The sequence below is a fragment of the Coloeus monedula genome (assembly GCF_965178545.1).
Source record: "Coloeus monedula genome assembly, chromosome: 9".
Lineage (NCBI taxonomy): Eukaryota > Metazoa > Chordata > Aves > Passeriformes > Corvidae > Coloeus > Coloeus monedula.
Window position 1 is genome coordinate 30,526,141 of NC_138789.1, and position 25,032 is coordinate 30,551,172.

Here is a 25,032-nt window from a genome sequence, read left to right on the forward strand (position 1 = left end):
ATTGTGTTTTATTTAAGCACCCAGTGCTTAAACAGAAAGAGCAGAAAGTTATTTGGGTTATTTGTTCCATGTTTTTCTAAACTTCAGCTCAATCAACAACAAAACCAATTTTATAGTTTATGAAATTAATCCTCCCACTAAAAAAACAAATAAAAAATAAACCCCCAAAGCCAACACACCTGCATTTATGTGCCTGTGGGATCCTCTACACAACTGAAATGGGTTGTCTTCACTCTCCCCAGGAGCAGCTTCACTTTGACTGAAAAAAAAGGGAAAATAGGCATTGTCAGGAATGGCTTTGTACAGTTTGAGGCACAAATGAAATGGCCAGGCTGATGAAATTCCACCTGCAGTCCCAGGGAACCTTTATTATAACTGAGATCTGGATCTGGTCTCAGCCAAAGCCAGTCCCAGGAACCACCCAGGAGTTTGGGCACGTCCACTGATCTCCTCTGACACTTTGGGGGCACTGTCTGAGATGCAACCAAAAATCCCAGGGAAAGCTTTGGTTATTCCCTGCATTTTCCCCCTATTTTCAGTTTGGGCTTGGTCTCATCACAAACCTCAGCTGTGACACCACAGGAACATTTTCCCCTGTGCTTTATTTCCTCTGGGACTTTTGAAGTCGCTCCATTCCTCACATTTTTATTAGATATTCATTCCAATCCTTCCCTGCTCTCTGCTGTTTCTTCCCCTCCCAGATTATCATTTAAAGTGTGTCTAAACTAAAACTGACAGTGCTGCTGGTTTGGGAAACCTCACCCATCACTCATCTGAGGCTGAAAGATGCCTCCACTTCCAGCCTCCATCCCTCCTTTTTCCCTCCTCCTCCCCCCATCTCTGCCAAAATGTGTTTAAACTAAAGGTGTATTTATTATTTTTGCTTCACCAGTGTGGGGCCTTAACCTGACCTAGCAGACTGCAGCAAATATTGCTTTAAAAGCCTGAGGCTTAGGCTGGAAAAAGTCAGATGGTGCCACACAACTTCCCTCGTGCTTGGGAAGAGCCCAGCAAACGTGATACTGTCCCAGAAAAAGAATTCTATTGAAGAGCCTGGCACACATTGCCAATTAAATTGCGTGTTCCTGCCATCCCTGCCACTTGAATGCTAAATTTGACTTTCCAGGCATATTCCCTTGGCAATAATATGGGGAAGAAGTAACTGAAAGCCTGATTTTTGGAATATGCAGACAAGCTAGGAATTACTGCTGCACAGCACCAGAAAACTGAAACACTAAAGGTGAAAAATATGAACTTGAATCTCATGAAAACCACCCCCTTTTAAATGACAGATAACTGAAGCTCCATATATTTCAGTGTCTGTGTGGGCCTAACGTTAAAAAGGCTGTCCAGATGTTTTAAAATGTGAGGGGGAATATAAAACCACTGCCTTTTAAAGATTCATAAATCAAACTTCTTGTTTTCCAACAGTGCTGCTTTGCTTTGGTTAAAAGCTCCTACTCTTGATTTTAGCAATTCCCAGAATCCTAAAAACCCTTAAGTGCTGCTTCATTTACAAAACCTTCTGGGGATGAACCAAACAAACCAACATCCAGTCTCTGATTTATTATTTCCTAATGGGCTTTCCAGACATTCCCGTGCTCATTGTTAGGGATTCACATTTTAAAAATGCATCCCCATGTTCCAAAAAGTCTCCTTTGACCGAGACAAATTCCTGCTCTGTCGGAGCATCCCTCACCAGGCCCACACACTGAAATGCTTCATCTCTGAAATGTGAAGGGGATTTTTACCCTTTGCCACTGAAAAGCTCTCAGAGGCTCAGTGGAGAATTGTTATTTGTGTAGTTTCTGGTCTCCTCCCTGCCCAGGGGACACATCCCAGGATGGCAGGGATGTGCTCAGTCCCTGCTGACTGACAGGACAGCACTTGCCTTTTTCAGGCATCTTTTAATTTCACTTCATTTCCATTTCTCCCAGTGGAAACAGTTCTTTGTGATGCACCCTCCAGAGTATTTTTGGGAATGCAGGATGGCTCTTCTTGAGATCCCACTCACCCCCATGCAAAGGCTTTTCCTGGTTATTTAAAATCCTGACCCACACATACATGCACTGCCCAGCTGGACAAGGATAGCCAGGTGATGGAATCCTTTTGGATTTCAGATTCCCAGGCTGCTTCTCCCTGGATCCTTCTGGATAAGACATCTGGGGCACTGCCCAGGCTCCCCAGGGAATGGTCCCGGCCCCGAGGCTGCCGGAGCTCCAGGAGCGATTGGACAGCACTGCCAGGGATGCCCAGGGTGGGATTTGGGGGTGTTGGGGTGTCCAAGCAGGGCAGGAGCTGGGCTGGATGATCCTTGAGGGTTCTTCCAGCTCAGGATATTCCACGATTCTGGGATTTCTGCCACCTCCTTCAAAAGCTGTATTTCCAGAACCTGACTGGCAGCGTGAGCACGCCCCTGGCCCGGGGCAACACCAGCAGTGGGAGGGGATGGCTCATCCTTCACCCAAGGCTCCACCACACAGTGGAGAGATTTTGGGCACAAACACAAAGCCATGAACCCACAGCTGCCAAAACTCACATCTGATTTCTTTGGATGATGTCAAAGAACAGAGCTGGATCCCAGGGAAGGTATTTTTTTTCCTCACACCCAGACAGAGCCTTCACACACTTCTGGTATCAGAAAGAGGAAAAGTTACAAAATAGGGGGAGGGAAGGCTGAAGGTGGGTTGTTCAAAATCAGTTTGGCCATTAAACTATTAAAATATTCGGGAGAGAATAATATTTGGTAAAAACTCAAGTTCCTGCCTAGGATGTGCTACATTTGAAGCCCAGCAGCTCCAGCATTTTTAAGAAAAAACCCAAATGTACAACACTATTTGCTAAACAACCCCTTTAAACCTGGGCACACCTCGAAAACTAAGAACAGGCAGACGCAGAAATCAAATATTTTTGAAACTATCTGCAAGTCCTCCTTGAACCAGAAGGATACTGCTCCACCAACACCACACTTCACCATAAACCAGGAGCCTGGAAGCCAAATGCAAAGATGCAAGGTCCATTTCAGAACCTTTTCAGCAAAAGCCCCTAAAATATGAGTACAGGAAAATCCCAGATAAAATCTGACCAACCCAAAACTCACTTTGAAGCACAATTTTCAAGTTCTTCTTCTTTTCTGCCCTCTCAGCCCATTTAGTTTCTGGTTTCCTGACATGGCCATGGCCTGGGGATGTTTATGATTGCTTATCCCAATACAGGAACAGATAAGTTTTCCTTAAGCATCAGGTCACTTTTGTACTATTTATACTTTAATGTCAGCCCAAAAGCTCTCAATTATTATTATTTTTTCACCACACTCCCCAATAAACCTTTCCCATCCTGTCCAGCCCAGGGCATGCATTTAATCCTGCATAACCTCTTAGAGACTCCTTGAAAATTTGGATCCATGAGCACACACTGTTTGTTCTCCACGGCATCCTCTCCCCAAATGTACATTTGATTTGTTTCAGTTATTGATTATTGTCTTTATTTCACGCTTTTATTCAGTGAGCTCACCACACACTGCTCACCTCTGCCCCCAAACCAGAATTACTAATTCCCCTGGGTTCTTCTGTGCAGTCCATGCTGTGATACGACCGCTCCACGCTGCAAAATTGTGTTTTAGAGTAGGGCCAAGAGGGCGCAGAATGGAAATTTTCATCAAAAGTGGGTCATGTGCAGCAAAGTTCTCAAGAAGTGAAAACCAGCCAGCTTCATCAGTGGCATGCTAATATTAACAGATACCAAATATTTCCATTTTTAGCTCTCCAGCTCTGAGCAGCAGAGGAGGCCAGCTCCTGGTGTGTTCTCTGAGTGCTTTGTGCCTACCCAGAGCTTCACAAACTCACTCCATCCTCTGCTGCACCCTGAGGAGTGACCCTGCTCGTTTCCTGCGCCTTTCCAAGGCAGTTTCAGCCACTTCTCTGAATTTCATGACGTGTCACCAGTATGGGAAGAAGTTGCTCAGCCCTCTCGGAGAGCTGGCTGTTAATTTGCCACCTTTATTTTCTGCCTGTAATGGCTGGGGCACATGCAGGAGCACACAAACACAAAATCACTTTGTTTTCTGCATTACCTGCTCTTCCCAGCCTGATTTTCCTTTGGATACAGGCTGGGTTTCTGTAATGACCAATTTTTCGTAGTATGGTTTGGGTTGGAAATGACCTTTAAAGGTCACAACCCCTCTGCAGTGAGCAGGGGCATCTTCAACTAAGCTTTTATAGCTCATAAAGGTGTACTTAATCCTCTTTTATCCACAGTTTCTGGTGTAAAAACAACTTTAAATGACACAATTCTTGAGGCTTACAACCTATTATTACATCCTTGTGTAGTCAACACCAAGCACTTCTCCTTAAAACCAGGATCAATTTCCTTGGAGGCAAAGGTCTCAAGCCTCAAGAAGCCATCACTGAACCCTTCCAACAACGACCTGATTTTTCTGTAATTAGTTTTTCCTCACAAGCCAACTATCTAAAAACCAGCATCAGCCTGACAATAAAGCTAACGGGGCTGAAGTGGCATTCCAATTTTAGGGTGATTTACACGGACAATTTGTTTTTATTCCTGCCTGGGACACGGCATTAATGATCCTTTTCCTTCCTTGATGTTCTCCTCTCATCCCCACGCCCGTGGCAGTCTGCACCTCTGGGGTGGGATGGAAGTTCTCTGGAAAAGAGCCACGCCACCTTCCCAGCAATGGAGCAGAGCTCCAGGAAGCACGGCCTCTTCCCGGTGGCACCGCGCTGATTTCAGGGGTTTCCTGAGGGGCACTTCAGGCGTGTGGGAAAACTGCCAGGGAAATTACTCATCATGGCCAACACCTCCGAGGCTCCTCTAAGAGAAAGTGTTAAGGGCTGTGCAGAGCTGGCTCCTGCCGGGCTGACGTGGCAGTGACCCTCAGCAGGTCACTGGGGCAGGGCTACGGACGCGTTGCAGATAAAAGTTAAAGCCTCCATGGAAGTGAATGAGTGGGAATGAGGCACAGAGAGTGAGAGAACAGGGGTCACACAGCAACAGCTGCAGAGCTTCAGGCCAGCACAGCCCTCAGGGCTACGAGGAGGAGCTGAAGGCAGGGAACAGCTCTGCCTTCCCCAGGGGAGGAGAACACCCTGCAGCCGTGGTACAGATCCATCAGAATGGCAGCAGAGGGAAAGAACAGAATGGAAGAAACCCCCCCCCCCCCACCACGTGCCATTTCTCTGCTGACTCGGGGACCAGAGTGGGACATCATCATCACACAGCTGAGCCTGTGGGGACGTGGCCGGAGCAGCCACCAGGCCAGGGCAGTTCTGGGGAACTCCAGGAGTTCTCCAAAGCAGGGAAAGCCACCAGGAGGGAGGTGAAGCAGTTTCATGGTTCACACCTTGCACATGAAGGTCTGTAACTGGAGATTTCCTCCCCTCTTTAACCAGACAGGAGCAAGAGAGGTCACTTCATCCTGTTCTCCTGAGCCTTAAAATCTCAGAGATCCCACCATGCTGAAATGATTAATGAAGAAACCTCTGAGGACTCGTTATGCATCTACAGGCTCTCAGAGCTCCAAGTTCTCCTAAAAGCCAAGTTTTATAAGCCAGAGTCCATCCCACCTCACCTTATTCACTTAACAAAATTCATTTGCTCCAGAGGCTGTGCAGGTGGAGATGGGATGATCCCCAGGGCCCAGATGCGCCATGCTGGCACCTGTTCCACACTGTTCCACTGCATGATTCCTTAGACAATTCCAAGGGAGCTTGCTGCAAAACAACCCCAACAACCACCTCCATGACCCACTGGTGCTCCTCAACGAGGGAATCCCACATTTCACTGGCTTTTAAGGAAAAAGCAAGCACGGATTTATTACGACAGCACCCGGATTTCCGACGGCGCCTCAGATCTTTAGTAAGAAACAAACCAAAACAAGCAACCAGCTGAGGTCTAGCAAAGTCAAGACCGGTGAGAAACATTCTCAACAAGTCCTTTCTGCAAATGAGTAGAGGAGAAATCAAATGAGTTGCTCACTTACCCAGGAAATCAGTGCCAGCACTGGTAAAGCCCAGCTCTCCCACATCCCTAACAGAGAGAGTTGGAAGCAGTTCCTCCGAGCCCCACCAGCCTGAGGAGGTGAACTTCTCAAGGGCTTTGCTTTCTAGTTTGAGTGTGTAAAACATGCAAAGGAGCTGGGACTGGGTGACCACAGAGCTGCTGCAAAGGTCCCGCTGGCTCACAGCCACCCCAGCGGGGCTCCCGGCTCACAAACCACACGCGGACACTTCCCTCCTGCTCGGCCCTGCAGCCACTTCCTGGAGAGCAGCTCCAGATGTTCTTCTTGACCTTTTTCATTTTCACATCTAATCACGAAATGGAGGCTCTCAGCCCAGTTCCCTCCAGCCCTTCTTCGCTGGGCAGCACGGCTATGAGCAAAACTCCTCACCCCCTACAACACCCCCCCATAAAAACACCGATGTGGGGTCGGTAGGGACCTTAAAGATCATCTCATTGCCACCCCTGCCACCATCAGCCACCACACACATGGAGGTCAGAGAAGGAACAAGCAACAGGGGAGGTTTTGCAGCAGCAAAATTCCTTTAGTCCAGCACCATCCTGCCCAGGGGCTGAGCTGCCCAGAGGCTGTGAGGGCATCCCAGCTCCTCCCACGGAGCAGGGATTCCTGAGGGCAAGGACCAACCCCAACTTTCCCTCAGCAGAAGAAACTCAAACAGAGGCACCTCTTGCACTCAACCTGGTTTCAAAATAAATGTCACCGACCTGTTGCCATTTAAGATCCTTCCAAAGGCCCTAAAGAGGTTCTCACTACGTGGTCAACATCTCTGAACGTGGCAGAGCACCCAAACCCCCCAGATGGCTGCTGGCAGTCATGTGCTTCCTGTGGTGGCTTTGCACTTTGGTAAGACTTTTTTGATGGTTTGCCTTTTTCTTTTTTATTTATTTTTAATGTGGCGAGGAGATATTGTTAAAGTTCACTTTTAAGGGCTCGCCCTTTAAAACAAGGCCCAAACAAAAGCAAACAAAACTTCACCGGTTTTGTTCACCCTTCTGTTAAGAGCAAACCACCAACAAAAATATCCCCTAACCAAGAAACGTTCCTGCCATAACACAGTTGAAAACCACACAATTCCATAATGAACTAGGGATTTAGAGAGCAATTTGGTCTCTTAGCCCTCTCTGTGCTCTCTGCTCCTCTTTTATTAAGGTAAAACCCTGCTGTAATCCTCGTAGCCCCCAACTGTAGTCACAAACATGCACAAGATCTTCTCAGGCTCAATGGAAAGTGAACAATATAGACTTTTCCAACCCAAAAAAATCCTGTGTGGAGTTATTGGGCTACACTGGTTTGGTGTGCATAGAAAAAAAATGTTTTCAGTTTAGAAAAGTGGGCACATAGTGAGCAGCCCAAGCATTTCATGGTAAGACATGGACAACCCAAGGAAGAACCAAATGCCACCAAGCCATAGTTTTGAATACAAGTGGGAAATACAGGTATTTATTGCCCATCTGTTGGGATGAACACACACAGCAATTACTTTTTATTATTATTAATCACCAGAGAACACCTGTCTGCATGGCTGGCTGTGAAGACATTCATCCCTCTTAGTCAGAGGAAGGAATTGGGATAGTTAATGGACTCGTCTGAACCAAAATGAGGTTTCCAAGTCCTCTGACTGAGAAGAGATCTTACATCTGCATCTAAACTCATCTCTTTAAACTGCAGATTCAAATCTGGGTGAGTGAACTCTCCCCCAGGATATGCTTTGGTTTGCTTGCAATTGCTTTTATATTTTCAGGCTTTAATGAATCCTCACATTGCCTACTCTGAATCCTTATATTCCCACCTTCAAAAAGAGGAGCTAAGCCCTAAATACCACCTGTGAAGACAATAAAGAAATAACATGGTTCAGATCTCACCGTAAATTGTTTTTCTCTGATCCCAACTGCAACAAAGATTGGGGAAAAAACTTGTAATTTCTTCCAGCTGAAGGCTCTTTTCTTCCCAAAAATCAAACACAAGGAAACTGGCAGAAGCCACTTGAAACAGAAGAAGCCAATCTGTGAGAGCCAAAAGAAGCCTTTAGGAAGTTGTCTCAGTAAACAACTCGAGCTCTGCCAAGACCCAGGATCCTTGTGCCTCCCTTTGGTGGCCAAAAGCAGAGCCTGAGCTCTGGCTGCTCTGGGACACTAAGGACACGTCTCCCAAGGTTTCCTAGGGATGCTCCTTCAGAATATGGAACAGCCAGCTGCTGCAGTTGAAGTCTTATCTAACAGCTGCTTTCTGCCTCAAACAGAGCAACACCCTGTTATTTGTCAGGTTTATCTCCTGAGCTAACCAAGACAATTCAGTGTTTGAGCACGGCAGGCTCTGCCACCAGCAGCAGAAGGAACCTGTAAATCCAGTCCTGTCTTCCAGCACCACCCCCTCACACACAGTGCTTCGAGACACCCTACACGTCATTACAGATCTTCTTCAACCACCCAAAGTTCTGCCTATCATTTTCAGCCATGAATTTTCACAGGCCAGTTTATCTGGGAATGCTCTGGAGCAGCTGCTACAATTAAGAGTTTGCTGGTGTGAGTCTCCTGTCAACCATGAGCTGTAGCCCAGCACCACCCTGGCAAGCAAACCAAATATTTACCCTCAATTCATTCAATCTCATGGACAAATACATCCACTATTTTTAACTAACTGGCTAAATAGGAGCAAATTTTACATGTTTGCCTATGAGAGCTGTGTCAACAGTGGTCCACAGGTGGTGAGACACATGAGTGGCTTCAGTGCACAGTGACAAGCAGTGGGACTTTGTTTTCCTTTCCTTAGGGAGTCCTGCTGGGTTATGGATTTGATCATTTGTCCTGCAGCTTGCACAGTTCTCCTGTCACTGATGGTTTGGTCCCAGAATGCCTAAAGCTGCCTTTGCACCCATCCAACCCCAGACAGACTCTGCTACACTTCACACCTGGCACAGATCTCACCCCAACAGCAATTCCAGCCTGGCACCAACAACTTCCCTGCCCTAGAGAGCCTCACACCTCTGCCAGGTTAACAACCCAACTCAACTCTTCTACACAATTCTGGTAGGGCTGAATCATCTCATGTTTATTTACAATTCACTCATTTCTCTCCTTTTAGAAAACATTTGCTTGTGCCATTTCTGCAGTGGCTGCCTGGAAGCTCCAGGTGGTCTTTAACTCCAGAATCATCACCCTCGGAGTCTTACACAATGCAGGAAAGCTGGAAAAAACCCAACTTCAAACATTTATTCTATATTTCAGGATTAAAAGTCAACAATCATGAGAGGAATGTGAACTTCTACCTTTCCAGGAGCCTATCTGCATTCCCAGCACTGTCTGTGTATTATGAAAACTGACAGTAGCTCCATTTCTTGCTTTGGCCAAGAGCAGTTTCACAAAAGTCTACGGCCAGTTAATTTTTCAGCCCAGTTATGATTTTATTTCAGAAGCCCAAAGCAGCAGACATTTCTCAGCTGCAGCTCTGCCTCCCTCTCTCAAGAGCAGCTTTGGATGCAAGACCATTTCCCTGCTGCTGGGAAGGATCTTTGGGCTTTGCTCTCCCAGGATCTCGGCTGCACGAGCCACAGGGCAGCCCTTCTCCCAGGAGGCTGGTAACAGGAGTTATCTCAGCTCCCACAGCTCCAGCAGAGCCAGTTTATCCCCATCCAACCCACCAACCTCTGCTGTGCAGAGCTGGGACCCCAGCCACCCTTCCCAGCTCCGGCAGCAACACAAAACTCAAGGAATTTGGTTGTGCAGCAGGGAATGTTTGAAAAGAAAAGCAAAACGAAAAGAAAGCGACTTCCAGCCAGCACAGGGATTCCACTGCAAAATCCCCAACTCATGGCTACAGTCCCTGCCTAACAGCAAATCCACGAGCCACTCCGGCACCTTCTCTGCTCCCAGGCCAAGCCCTCCCTCAGCAGCAGTAAACAGGAAGCCACCGCTGAACTCGGTGACACAAACGCACCCCAAGCAACCTGCTCGGCTTCCTCCTGCTGCAGGCACAGCTGGGAACAGCTGGAAAGGGGAGAACAGCTCTGCCTGTGAGGGAGAGAGCCAGGGCTGCACCTTCCTGGCCATCAGAGCTCCACGTGCTGCTGTGCAGGAGGGGCAGCACCCTACGGATTGTGTTTGCAACAGAAAAGTTGGGATTTGTTTATTCCATCGTGGCTGAAACCCTGGAATGGTTTGTTTATGTATTAATCCATTTGAGACTAAATTCCACCTGGTGAGGTCAAAAACCACTTCTAGGTACTACCAAGCTGCTCCTGCTAGTTTTGAAATCCAGTTTATCCCTGCAGGTCCCGAGGCAATCCTGTGAGTTCACACTGCAGCACTTCTGGAAGCATGAAGCACAAGAATTATGCCCAGCCCTTAAAAGCTCAGAAAAGGCAGGATTGAAGACATCAGCCCAAATCAATTAAAGGAGCTGCTGCCATGGAAAGTGGCTTTAAGAGCTCACTACAGCTCTTAGCTACCTTTCCTGTAAAGAGCTCAGTACAGTAAATGTGAGTAAGCAAATATTAAAAATAGCTAAGCTGTGCCACTCTTCTTCAATGGCTTTTAGCACTGACTCAGACGCGGGTGACTCATCCCAAAGCTCATCCCAAATCCCTCCTGCCATGTCTGCTTTCCCAGGCTGGCTCTGACTTCTCCTGGTTCACACCCTGGACACCACTGGCTGATCTCAGGAGCTCCAGGACAGAGGGGTCATGGGAACACCGTGAAAAATTCTGCAGGATTTGCTACTCCTTCTTTCAGCCTTCAGGGATCATTTTGAAGAAGGTCATTTATGGGCTTATGCTGCTGAAAGCCAGTGTTAAAAAGGACTTGAAATTAAGGGTTTGTCATGCTGAAATCACTCTCCAAAAGTTTAACAGGCACCTCCCAAAGATTTGGCTTCAGAAAATACTTTCCTACCCTCTGCCCCTTAACTGCAGCCACATTGAGCTCCTGAGTTGCCCTCCAAGACATTGAATTACTGAGTTGCCCTCCAAGATCATCCTCAGAAATCCCAAAGTTGTGATCACAGACTCTCTGAATGCAGGATCTCTGCCCTTTGTTGTTCGCACCACACAAAAACCAGAAAAAACCCCTCCTAAAGCGAGTCTTTGTCTTATTTACAGGAACTGCTGCTCACATACAGGGAATTTCCACAGAGTTACGTTCGTAACTTTTATACTTTGTACATTTACCATGAAAACAGAGGAGAACAGAAAAGCCTTTAAAAAAATCTTCATGACAGACGTAAAGTTTAATCGAGATTAATTAAGTTAATCAGATATCAATGCTACGTAGGCACTAGAGGTGGTAATATGTGATCCTGTACATTTTATATACACAAGTAGGTCTCCAGAACTATTTATGTGCTTAAAAGTCATATAGACCAAAGTCTTTGCCAGAATTGCAGTGATATTGACCCAATAATTTGTGATGCTCATGCCTTAAAAGAGATCATAAAAAATGGCAAAGGGAAGAAAAGAGAGAGGCCAGGGGTAGCAAAGCACTGAGTTAATGTTGGAATCATATTAATCATCATATAAATCCTTCACAAGTTACATCAAGTTTTTATTGCATCTTCCCCTCTCACTGCCAAAATAACAACAGTTTCTTTTGGGGTTGAGTGGCTTGTTTTGGACATCAAGGGAGAAGAAAACACAGGAGGAAAAATCCTGAAACCTTTAGGAAAGATACTTTTTATTTTCTGGAAGTTGTTGAGTATTACACTTGCACTATTCTATTATGGACCTATGAATGAATTATTAATTTTTTTCTCTTCATTATGTTGTGCTAGCTTTAAAAAAATACCATTTTCTGCTCTTTTTTTTTCCAGAAAAAGCAGAACATCACTCATCTGGGTGAAGTTTTCACCTTAACTCAGAAAAAAGAGAGGACAGATAAACGTTAAGCCCAGACTAAGCCACCTGTAAATGATTAAAACCCATTTGCCTGCGTCCAAAAGTAACAAAACCCAGCAGCAACCAAGTCCCAGCTCAAACTGTCAAGTGAGAAAAACAGGAACTGGGCTCTAGAGCTGGGGTTTCGTATTTCCCCTTTTGAACTTGATACCAGAAGTAACAATACATTTTGTGCCTCAGAGACCATGAGACACGAAATTTTCTCCTTTTTTTTTTTTTTTTTTTTTTTTTTTTTTTTTTTTTGAGGGAGTAGGGAGGGTAAATTTAGAATCCACGATTTGCTGCAAGAACTTGGTTTTAATTTTAACTGAGCTGTGAGTGCAGCTTCACACTCCCTGGGGATTTTTGTTCATACTTCTACAAATGAGAAGTCAGAGGAGTGAACACGGCTGGAAAAGAAGGGCTCCAAGGGAAGTTTGTGAATTCCACAGCCAGGAAATTTGGAAAGACAGAGGGAAAGATAGAGACAGAGACAAGTCTGAGGAACTTTAAATCACAAATCACAACTCTCCCCCTTTTTTATCCACTGTGATGAAACTGGCTGGTTTACAGTCACAATTCCAAAGCCTGGATTTCCAACCCAAAATCTATGGAAAAAAGGAACTTTTATGAAGCATCTGGATATTTCCTGCTTGGCTCCAAGGCTGCAGCCAATTTGCAAATACCACAGCATTTCTGGGCAATAAATATTTAACTGCAGTGGGCAGCGCTTGCGACAAATTCCACTTTGGGAAGCAAATCCCCTTGTAAAGTACATGGAGTCCTGGAGAAAATAATGAGAAATAAAAGCAGAAGGTGCCCTGTGCATGCACAAACTGAGGACACCACAGTCCTGAGCTGCCCGAGGGGGCTTTCAGTTCTAAATTCTCTTCTCCATAAAGAACTTCCTTTTTTTGTGGCCGTAAAAGCAAGTCAGAAATTTAATTGTGAGCTAACACACAGGAATGTGAACAACAAAACCTCCAATTTCAGCTTGTTGTTGGTTCATCCCTTACAAAAACTAGCAATCCCACATCAGGCATTTCCACAATTTACAGAAACCTCTGGATTTTTGGGAGGCTCAAAAACCACTGCCCTGTCACTGCAATTGCCAGAGTGTTGTTATCCCACGAAAACTGACTCAAAATGCATCAGTCCATTAAAAAAACATTTCACAATGCTTAAATAGTTTCAGAATTTAAACAGCTGAGAGAATATTCTAGTACACATTAAATAAACATCTAGTACATGAAGCAGATCTCTGTGTTGAAAGGTTAACCAGAGGCTTCAGACAAAACTCAGAGAAATCAGTTTTAGGAAAAAAATATCTGTAATTCCTGCAGTAACTTGGATGTATCAACCCTCCAGCACTTTTCTTAAGCAATATGAGAACTACCATTTGAACCTCACAGAGGGCAAATACCTGGTTTTCAAATCAAAATATTGCCCTGGGTGTCACAACTGGAAATGACCACAACCAAGCTGCATTTCTGCCTTGGTATTTATGTCACAAAGTCAAGTCGGTTCATTCCTCAAACGTAAGTGCACATAAATCATATTTAACCAGCAATAAGAAAGCCAATGTTTATTTTTATGTATGTGACTTCTGTGCATACACGGTGGTTATCTTAATATACAAGGTTATTTGCAATGAAAAACTGCCAGCTGCACCTCTCTGCACAACTCCAGACACATCTTTCCATGTAAACAGGAAAAAAGAGTAATTCTCCTCATTCTTACAGAGAAATAAGCTCAAGAAATCCATCGGTCCACAGTCTATTCTTTATCTCCCTTCAGTGCTCACTGCACAATCCAGCTCTGCTGAAAATCTGACATTTTAGTGGAACAAGACATGCAGAAAACGTTCTCATGAGCAAATTCATCTGAATTTAAACAAAAAGACAACAAGCCTGTTCTACAAACTCACCATGAGGAGAACTCGGTTCCTGAGAGAGAGAAATTTGCATGGCACTGTCTCCTCATCAATCATAGCAAGGAAACCTGAGCTCACTTAGAAATTCCAGAAAGAGGCAGAACACTTGCTCTGCACATTTTTATTTTGATGGTATTAAAAGCCTTGATTTATTGAGTGCTGAACACTCCAGAAATGCTATCCCACTCCTTATTTTTATCCCAAGAAACTCGGAGCTAATGGATTGTGACCAGAAGTTGCTGAAACCAGAGCAAAGGACTTCATTTAGGCTGCTTTAAACTTTGTTTTCTGCCAGTTCTCATCACATGCTTGACCCAGGCACTGGAATCGTGGAATGGTTTGGACGGGGAAGGACTCATCATTCCAACCCCCTGCCATGGGCAGGGACACCTTCCCCAAAGGGAAAATGCCTTGGATAAAAGCTCTGGAAAAGCCACCCTGCCATTTCAGCTGGGAATGAGGGAAGTTTAATTGAGAATTACAGAAGCCAAAGCCACAACTTTTCGATCTAGTGAATTCTTTTCTGTTTACTGTAACACGAGAGCAAACAGCTGGGGCAAGGGAAGGGAATCAGCACTGCAGATATTCCAGTAACAGCCATTCCTTGCTAGTTATTATCGACAGGACTGGAACACACACATCCAAACTGGCAATAAATCCAATGATAAATTGAAGGTAAAAATGGATGTCTGAGGTATTAATTTTATGAAAATTTATGTATTACAGAAGTGCTACATGAAAGATGTTTCAGCCTCCTAAGGAGAGGACTGGTGTACAAATTATTTATTTCCTTAAGCATAAGATGACATTTTGTCTTATTAAGAACATATCCTGACCAAATTACCTTTTTTTTTTTTCTTAAAGTCAGAGCCCTTGACTTAGAACAAGACCAGGGCTCCAAAATGAAAGAAGAAAGAACACAATTATTGCAAAATTAATTGGCCTGACCCTCCCCCCCCATTTCTCATGCTCACAGATAAAAACCCACCCCGGTCCATATTTTTAGTTCACAGCTCCAGGAAATGATCAGGATCAAACGCAAATTGAACGAGGAAGACAAACCTGAGCTGGAAACTCAGAAAATGATGTGAGGCTCAGCATGAAAACTCCAACCAGAGCCAACTCCACAACACAATTCTGAGTCACCAGTTCTGCTGAAGAGCGCCCACCACACTGGGCTCCTCCACATCAGCTGATTCCCCAGGTCAAATTCCCAAAAAGGAACTTTTCCCTCCTATCCTCATTTGCTAGCTCACCCCTGACTGTGGATGAGGCTGAGACAGATGGGGGGAAAGGGAATGACCCCATTTTAGCCCATTTTATACTGGGATGCTCATGGAGCGGAGTCCTTGCTCTCTACAGAGGCATGGCCTAAACCCTATCCTTAAGAGTCTGATTCTAAACTAAACCCTAAAAAATTAAGCTCTATCACACAGAGATACAACACATGAAGCTGCTTCCTAAGCCTTTGGCTGGGATTTAATTAGTTACACATTTCTGTTTCAGGCTGTGCCCTCCCAATGAGTACAGACAGGTAGAAAGGCTTTATAGGACCAGAAGTGTGTTATTTGTTTAAAAGATAAGGATCATTATGACAGTTTTCCCTGCTAATTAACCACTCCCAACTTTCCCTGTGTCTGGAACTGAGCAACACCAGGTTTTAATAAATAAATATCCTGAAATGGCCTGGGAAAGCTGCTCATCTCCACTGATTTTGAAAACTTCTAAACCATGTAGAAGAGAGAGGATTTGTTTCTAAAGGATAACTTGGTGATTAGAACATACCCTAAAACATTTCTACAATTCCTGTGGCTGTGAGCAGATGTACAACAGAGCCTGGTGAAGATGTCACTGTTTCACTGGTGGTTACCAGTGTTTATGGGTTAAAAAAGGAATTGTCCCACCCAGCAGAACAGGGATGGGACATTTTGAGTGATCATGTGCACGTCTGCCAGCTGGCCTGGCCCTAAATGCAGAACTACTGCAGATTAAAGAGCTTCCAAAATGTGAGCTGAAAAAGGCAAAAAAAACTTCTTTTCCCTGGTTCTGGCTGGAAAAAGTTGTGGTTTTAACAAAAACCTTTGCAATATCAGCGAAATTACCAGGAAGAGTGGTTTGCATCTCAGCTGCATTTCAAAGTCTGAACTCGCCACAAAGCTTGGAGAAATCCAGTTTTTTATGTAATAACTCAATTTCAGTGGTAGGCACCAACTCGTGTGTGCAAAGCTGAGCTTGGACAGAATTCCAGAGCCAAAGGGGAGCCAGCAGAGTGTGCACACAAACAAGCACAGCAGTTTAACTGCTAATTAAACTTCATCAAGCAGTTAAGCAACAAGGACACAGTGGATTGAACAAGTCCTAAGGAGTTTGTTCATCAGACAAAGCAAGAAGCAAAATCAAGGACCTCTCAATGAGAGGTCGTATCAAGAGGTGAAAGTGATGCAGGATGCAGATTTCTCTCCCTGCAGAGGCAGATTTACAGGCTGGCAGGTCCTGCCTTTGTCACATAAAATTAATAGTTTAAGTACAGAGAGAGGGGGTGGTTCTGTAGGAACGGGAAATGCATGGACAGCATGGCAAGTCTGGGGAGAACAACTCTGCGCACACCACGCTGCCTGATGGAGCTAAACTGCTCCACCTGAGCTCAGGCTGCTGCTCCTCAAGCAGGATTTCCCCAGCAGTGTCCAAGTTCCCACAGAGCTGAGGAGAAACCTCCTGAAACCACGGCCTCAAGGACAGCAGCACTGCTGCCTCCTGCCTTCACACACACCAGGAGCCAAGAAAAATGTTGGCTTCTTTTTCACTTAATTCAACAGCAAACTCCTAAGAACACACTGATTAAACCTGGAGGTACCACACTCTTTAATTGCAAGGTAAACATTCAGTCAATCCCAACAAAGGGTGAAGAGTTAATCACAGAGCCAAGTTAATCTGATCAGCACCTCAGCTTTTAGGTGTTTTAAGGCCGTGCAGGCACGGGGTGAGTACTCAGGATTTAAAAGGTGCTTTCTTTTTAAGCCAAGCCTGTTTGCTGCTGTATTTGCTTATATAGCTGGAGCCTGGCTGTTGTCAGTCACATGAGCAGGAAGCTGAAAGGACTGTAAAACCCACAGGAGGTTTGGTTTTTTTTAACTTGGCAGAAGATAGCTGTTCTCTGGTAAAAATGCAGCCCTAAGCCAGCTATCCCTATATGTCCTTTCACTTACCCCGTGTGGCTTTGACAGAGAAATCAAACCCAGGCTCTCCTCTGTTAATCAACCCCACAACTACAAGAAAGTTGTTCAAGGCCATGAATTCCTCCTAAAACAATTGTTGGTATAGAAGTACGCACGTTGGTTTTTTCCCACGTGGTAAAAGAAAGGCTTCCAGGGAGAATCGCAGTTGGCAAAGCTCCTGCCAGCAATTTGCATCACCATGGGATGCATCCATCAGGCCACCGGGCTTTGTTCTGTATCATCAGCAAACACAGCCTCGATGCTCCCCTCAGGACAACGAGCACAAGCACAGGTTTCCTTGGCAATGAATTGTTAGGATCCTACCAAAAATCAGGGACCACACAGTTTCCTTGTCTCCGACTAGACCTTCCAGAATCTGGATGAGCTCTTGACTATTCCCTGTCTTTAGGGCCTGGAGTTATTAAGAGACTTCTACAGATCAATATCTATATGAAATAAAAGATATTTAAGCCAAACCCTGAGGTTCCTAACAGAAAAGTTACAAGGTTATAACCCCATTGCGGGAGCACGTGGTGTCCATTAGAGCCTGCAGAGCACAGACAGACTTTGCCAGTAGGAACAGTGGAAGGTAGCACGAGCTAAGTTTGGGAATTGCAGCTGCTACTTCATTACCAAAGTGTAATTTGTGTAAAACGTGCCTTTCTCTTCCTTCAGATTGAGTAGTAAGGACAAGAAGGAAGGGTAGAAGAAAAAAAAAAATAATATAAATGCAATACAAGCCAAGAGCAGGAAAGAGCAAAGAGACAAACAGTGAACTTGTAATCCTCTTATTTTTTTTTTCCCCAGAGGGAGGGTAATTCCTGTAGCACAGAGTGACAGAGCTGTGACAGAGCTGTGACAGGCTGACACAAGGGTGTGATACACACAGGTCAGGCTCCCTGATCTCTGGCCCTTGATGAACTTTTAAACTCTCAGCCCCAGCAATTTCAAGTTTACTGCTTTGCCGTACTTTGAGGAAAAGCGAAATACAGAAGTGTCCAGGAAATGAAAGGTTATTTCTTGTGCATCTGCAGTAAACACGAAACACTGAGTGCACAAGAAAACATCACACAAAGTGACCTGCCAATGCCACCTTCCAGCTGGTTTGGATTCAAAACCTCAGCACTGAAAGTGGCCACCCCTTTTTTCCATGCAGGAGGCCACCAGCTTGAGATGGTAAGAGCTTGATATTCCAGGGACAAAAAAAACAACCCATGCAAAATAGATTTAAATACAAAAGACTGAGCCTAATGCAGCACTTGAGATGGTACCTTTAATACCTTTTTCTTTTCCTTAAACATCTAGCGCTCTACAACTACTTCATCTTCATAAAAAGAAAAAAAGAAATCAACCAAAACAACCCACAGGAATAAAAAAACCTGCTTTGCATTTGTTATCACACTTCAGTAAAATCCAGAGGAGAACAGAGCCAGGTATTTACGGATGGCAAGCACCAGGAAGTCATTCAGACTGTCCAAGTGCTGAGGTTTTTCAGGCTTGTTTTGTTTAATGTATCTCTCCATGCTACTGGTGGCTCAAAATGAACATAAAAGCTACTTCTGCCAAATTCATTTCCTGAAAAACTGAGTCCATACACAAACAAATTGTGTTTCCTCTCCTCCCTCCCCTGCCCAGTCATGGATTGAGCACTGTCTCCTCCATTTTCCTTATCTAAAGAAAGTAGAAGGTTTAGATCTGTCCTTTTCCTCCTCCACAAACAAGGTGTTAAGGGTTTTTCCCAGATTTCCTGAATTGAACAACAATCTTCTTCTGTTCCAAATGTCATCAGTCAATATTAGCTCAGTGTCAGCTTCCAGCCAGGAAAATGAAGTGGTTTAAAAGAGCTGCAGTAAAGACCAATAAACTCATTTTGAGAGAATATGCACCACATTAAAGTGTTATTATGGAGTATCACAATACAATTTAATATTTCAGTATCCTGCTAAACTCCAGCTGGGCCTCCCGAGGAGCAAGCCAGATTCCATTCAGTCTTGGAATAGCTGGAAGTGACAGGAAACACACAAGAACAGTCTAAACAGCACTTGGAGTCCAAAACTGCTAAAAATTTGAACTATATTCATATTCTGAGGCCTTAACAAGCCAAAGCCCCTCTCAGATTCGCTCTACAAACAAGGGAGGTTTTAGCACAGTTGGAGGAAATGTGTAAATTCCCTTTAGGAGTTTTCTCCTGGAAGTAGGAAGAGCAGTTGTCAGATTTTGTGTTCAAAGGGAATTATGCCTTTGGGAACTGGGGCCAAACTCCTGGCTCATGGCAAACCCTGCGTGCTTCAAAATTCACAGAATACTGCATTGAACTGAACTGATGAATTCCCTTTATTAGCAGAGCCCCCTCTATGCAGCAGACCTGCTTCCAAGGAGTAGCAGTAAAATGCATCACAAAGCAAAGCTACCAGACACATGGATTTATGACAGCTGAGTTTCCTGAAGCCAATCCCCTTGCAAAGGCTTCTTCTTGATATTTCCAGGAGACTGTTTGCAATCAGATCCAAGCAGGACCAACAGCAACACCAAACCACTTTAATTTAACAATTTTCCTACTCTCTGCTTATTCCCACCTTACTCTGCAGGTTGGTTCCTCCTCATATAAAAACTCCCATTTTTTTCCCCCCAGGCTTTTACCACTACTTTGCTCCACATTTCAGGATAATGCATAAATCCTCTGCTTTTCCCTCAACTTCCAGTTCTTTTCCTTTCTTTCCTAGATTACCTTTTACATCCCAGAGGGGGGAAAAAGAAGCCCAGAATACTTTAAACAGAGTAATTTCATGTGCCAGCAGTTTCAAGGCAGAATCATAATCACATGCAGAGAACAATATTAATATCACTTATCAAACCTCCCACACTGTGTAAAAGGCATTACTGATATGCAGAGTAACTGGTCCAGACTTTTACTTTTCCATGTGAGACTGCTCTCCCAGTTTCCTGCAGCTCAATTTTTCTGTCAGTTATGCAACTTATGTCATATTTATATAACCAGTTCAAGGAAAAAAAAAAAAAAATTACTCTAGTCAGCAAAACTGTTCAGTTTTACAAAGCCCTTCAGCATGAAGGAAAGGGTCTGGGCATGTTCCTTAAAAATCCACCTGTTTGCAACAGGCCAGGACATTAAAACCACTAAATTGTACTTCCTCCTCTCCCATTTCAGTCAAGAGAAATTGCAGCCATTTTGCCCAAGAAAACCATCAGCAACTTCTTCTTCCAGTAGTTTTCAGCACTGTTTCAGTTTTTTGGAAGGATCTGTGTAAAACAAATTCCTGGATGGGATACCCAAAGTGCTGCTAAAGACATCAAATAAGGGAACAACCCCCTTAATCTGTCACTTCCATGTTCTGCACAGAAACTACAGTGAGAGATGGAAGTGACAATTCAGCTGCCAAAACCCCAAAATGCTGATTTTTTTAAGACTCCACTTTGCTTCTCGAGGAGGTTCAAGCATATCTGTCTCACCCTGGCAGCAAAACTGAGCAGTTCCAGCCCATGAAAAGCTTTATTGCAGGAAAGCTCTCAGCATTAACTGCCTGAATAATGTGCTTGCACTGTAAAAGCCATTTTCTATCAATTTAGCAAGTGTTTGCCACTACCAATACCTGAAACCTAATTGCATTTTAAGTGCTTCAAAGATCTGGAGCAACTCTGAGTGTGTTTACAGGAATAATGCCTGAATTGCAAATTGTTGGCCACGCTGCAAAAGAACAACGTGAATATTACCAATTTTTCACCCAGAAGAAAACATCTTGTCATTTTTAATTGCTGTTGGACATGAGACAAATCAGGAACCAAGCCTCAACTCGGTGTTCCTTCCACAATCTGGCTTCTCAAGCTTCCTTCTGGGTCAGAGATTCTCACAACAACCCTTTTCACACCTCGATAAAACCAGTCCTAAGGGTTTGCTTTTATGTGTGAAAGCTTTGACCTCTCCAAACAACGCAAACACCTTCCATTTTATGAAAACAGAGCAGCTTTTCCTGCTGCAATTCACACCCAACGCAGCTACAGAATCAAGGATTATCCATCTGGGTGCTGAATTTTGAACCTCTCTTCCTCATGCCAGATCAGGCATCAGAAGGTGCCAAAGAACCTGAGGCCAGCTCTGTAGAAGAAAAAGGTGTTTCACCTCCAAATCCAGGGAGCAGGTGGTGGGAAAGAGGTGAAGCTGTCAGGATGCTACCTGTGAAAACAGATTTTTCCTCTCTACACAAAAAAGGGAATCCCATTTCTCTGAATTCAGTCTTTATTTGCAAGACTAAACCACTACAGAAATGTCTGTCTAAACTTCCTGAATTTATACCACTTGTAAGAACCCTGCCTTATTCCAGCCCTGAAGAGGTAAGGCAAAAGAATGAAACTAAGGTGAAATTGCTGACTCTGTTTGACCAAGGGAAAAATGAGTTGAAAAGGAAAGTTGATTTTATCCCCCGAGTGACTGTTCAGGTGCACTTCAGCTTTTTGCTATGCAGCTGATAAAGGTTTGCTTTTCAAAGTTCTAGCATTAAATAGTCCCTCCAGATCTTGCTTCCCAATTGTTTTTAAAATAAAATCATTGAACAGACAATTTGAACACACAGAAACAGCATCTTCCTGAACAGTTCAACACTTACTGAAGCTACCTCTCAGAAAAGGCCACTTTGCAATCAATTCTGAAAGAACCATGCAGTGCACAACCTTCCAGGAGTTCACAGACTTAAAAATTGTTCCAGTTCTGTCTTTATAGTCTTTTGCAAGTTTAAATTCACTCACCCTGGCTTTTTACAAGCTTTTCACATCACCTCTCCCAAAGGCCAGAGACACATTGTGCCACTGCGCTTCCGGACAGCTTGCAGATACTGTGACACTTAGATGAGCAACATACTTAACAACTGAATCACTAAAAATGTACTGACAAAAATATTTGTAACATCTGCTTGTGATCAGAAACTTTTAACATCTCAAGCCTGACAGATTCGTTGGCTCAGCCAGAGGAGTGTGTCCTGAGCTGGCCCTGCATTTCAAAGCACCTGTCTCGGTGTCACCTAACACAGACCCACATCAAGGTGCAACTTCCTGTGTGTTTTAAAAACAAGTGCCAGGAGGAAATGCCTCCCGGTCCCCTTATAAGGGCAAAACTGAACTTAATATCAAGCAGTACCAAAGTACATCCACTCCGCTTGGGAATAAAACTGCAGGGAATCTTCCAAGAGTGAAGTTGGGTTCATTGGAGTGAAGTTTAAATATGGACACAACTTCAAATTATTTCCATCTGCCTCCCCCAATAAAAGAATCACAAAAAGCCCCCAAAGTTTTCTTGCGCTGCACTTAACATTCTAGACATGCCTCAAAATATGACTTCCCATCGCTAATCCCTCGGAACAGACACTGCATCCTCCTAAGCACAGACTGTTTAAACAGAGCTGGATCCATCCTCTCCTGCCACACCGAGCCACTGCTGTGTTGCCTTTCTACCCTCAATCTACATTATTAGCAGCAGGCTTGGTGTGCTTCAGATTTTTATGTCCTGGGTCCCCTCATACACGGATTTTAACAATCACCAGCTGGAGGCGATTAGAGAACCATAGATTGGTTTGGGTTGGAAAAGCCCTTAAAGACCAATCTAGTTACGACTCCCTGCCATTATCCAACACAGCAAAAGTTTTTGCACGCACACACACAGCAGAATGATGTTTCAGGCATCTGGCAAGGGCGTACAGCCGGCACATCTTGCCCGCTGCCAGGCTCCCTGCTCCACATCCCTGCGCATCCTTCGGGGCGATGGAGATCCAGCCACAGGTGACCCGCCACAGCTGTCACTTACCTCCCGTGAGGGAAGGGGCAGATGGGGGTGGAAGATGTCCCAGAATGTCTCTATGCCGTACAGAGGAACAGCTGCCAGACCGACAGCTGGACACCATCAGCTGTCCCAAGCCCATCGCTTGCCCGGGAGTTGAAGGCAGCGGGATCTCCCCCAGCACAGAGAGCTCGCAGGGGTCCGCGCTCACCCACGGGCTCCGGGAGATTTTTAACTCCTCCAAAGCCACCGGCGGCCGGAACCGCTGCTGTTTCAACGCTGTTCCTTCCACCGCCGCCCCGGCCTCCCCCGCCCCGCCGTGCCGAGGCCGAAACGTGGCTCTGACAGCCCTGCCCGGCCCGGCGCTGCCCGCACGGCCTCGCACCCCTGGCTCGGGGCACCCAGAGCCTCCGCACCCTCTCGGATCAGGGGAACTCAGCGGTTCCGCACCCCCTGGCTTAGGGGAACCAGAGGCTCCGCACCCTCTCAGATAAGGGGAACACGGAGGCTCCGCGCCCCGGGAGCGGCCGCCCCGCTGAGCCCGGGACGCGGCCGCCGGGAGAGCCGCACGCCGCCCCCGCGCAGCCTCCCCGGGAAAGGCGCCCGCCGCCCGCACCGCCCTCCCCGGCTCCCCCCGTCCGGCCCCACTCACCGCTGCCGTGGCGCCCGGCGGGGCGGCCCCGCGGGGCGGCCCGGGGCGCTCGGTGCGGGGCAGCCCGGAGCGCTCGGTGCGGTCGCGGGGAGGCCCGGGCGGTGCGGGAGCCGGGCGGTCCGGGAGCGGCCCGCGGCGCTCGGCGGCGGAGGGCGGCGGTCCCGGCACGGCAGAGGCCGCAGCGGAGCATGCGCGGGACCGGGACCGCCCTGAGGAGGCGCCTGGGCCCGGCCGCCCCGGCTGAGGCAGCGCGGGGGGGAGGCGGTGGGGTGGGTCCGGTCCGTGTGTGGGGACAGCGCCTTCCAACCCGAACCGTGCCAGGAGGCGGTGGGGTGGGTCCGGTCCGTGTGTGGGGACCGCACCTTCCAACCCGAACCGTGCCACGACTCTGTGGTACTCCTCTGTCACCGCTCGGACAGTGCCGGAGTTGAGCGTTCTTCCCCACCCCAGTGCCGAGGCTGTGGCTGTCACCTCCGCAGATGCCCAGAGTTTGTAATGGTGCGGTTTGAGCTAGAGAATCACAGGATTAATTAGGTTGGAAAAGCCCTCCAGACCATCGAGTCCAAGCTGTGCCCGCTGCCCACCTTGTCCCCAGCCCAGAGCACTGAGTGCCGCGGCCAGGAATTGCTTGGACACCTCCAGGGATGGGGACTCCAAACCTCCCTGCACAGCCCCAAGGCCTGAGCACCCTTTCCATGGAGAAATTCCTCCTGATGTCCAACCTAAACCAGCCCTAGCACAGTTTAAGACCACGTCCTCTTGTCCTATTGCTGGTTACAGAAGAGGCCGGCCCCCACCAGGCTGCAGCCTCCTGTCAGGTGTGTTCGGATCATCTTTTACAAAGCCACAACCTGATTTCCATTCTCACACCGATGTGAACGAGCCGGTGTAAACAACTCGGTGTTTACGCTGAAATGAGGAGACACTCACAATTGCCCTGTCTGCACAGAAAAGAAACCAGTTTCTTCACTGCGGTTTCAAACCCTAGTCAAAGTCACAGGAAACGGCACAAGTGGAAGTAAAACGAGTAAGAAAATGATTCAGTTCAATGAAATCATTTGCCCCTGCTTCCCACACACCACACGTATCTGGCATTTTCTTCTGACAGAAGAGTCAAGCTGCTGCTGCCTTATGGGGGAACTGTCCTCAAAGACGAATAGGTCATTAAAATCCTGTCCTGATAAATGTGTTCCCTTCATGTAACGCAGACTAAGCACACTGACATCATTGTATCAAGGTTTTCTCGTGTGGCAGCACCAGGTGTGAAAGGCCCCTTGCTGTTCTGAAGTGTTTACACACCACTACAGTTCTCTGCCCCAGCTCATCTACCTTGTGCCTCAGCAATTCTGAGTTTTGACCCTTTTCTCCAGGAGATCGACCTGGGAGCAGCTGGGAGTTGGGTGCTGATGGCCTGGGAGTGCACATGTCCAGGTGGTTGTAGTTCACAAACCACAGCCAGATCATAACGGATTCTGGTTTTTGCCTCCCCCAAGAGGAATCAAGCCAGCCCTTCCTCACCTGTTTCCACAGCTGTCAGGGAACCAGCTGGG

General features: G+C 46.1%; 1 protein-coding gene across 1 annotated transcript in view; it reads right to left on the reverse strand.

Annotated features, from left to right (window-relative positions):
- The window catches only part of JAK1 (Janus kinase 1), a 45,092-nt gene extending 21,459 nt beyond the window's left edge, over positions 1 to 23,633 (reverse strand). Inside the window, exons 1-2 of the mRNA XM_082287549.1 lie at positions 23,483 to 23,633; positions 180 to 259 (exon numbers count right to left, since the gene is read on the reverse strand). Of these exons, the coding sequence (XP_082143675.1) occupies positions 180 to 185 (6 nt within the window). The 5' untranslated portion in view covers positions 186 to 259; positions 23,483 to 23,633. The remainder of the gene's footprint in view (positions 1 to 179; positions 260 to 23,482) is intronic.
- Positions 23,634 to 25,032: the final 1,399 nt, after the last annotated feature.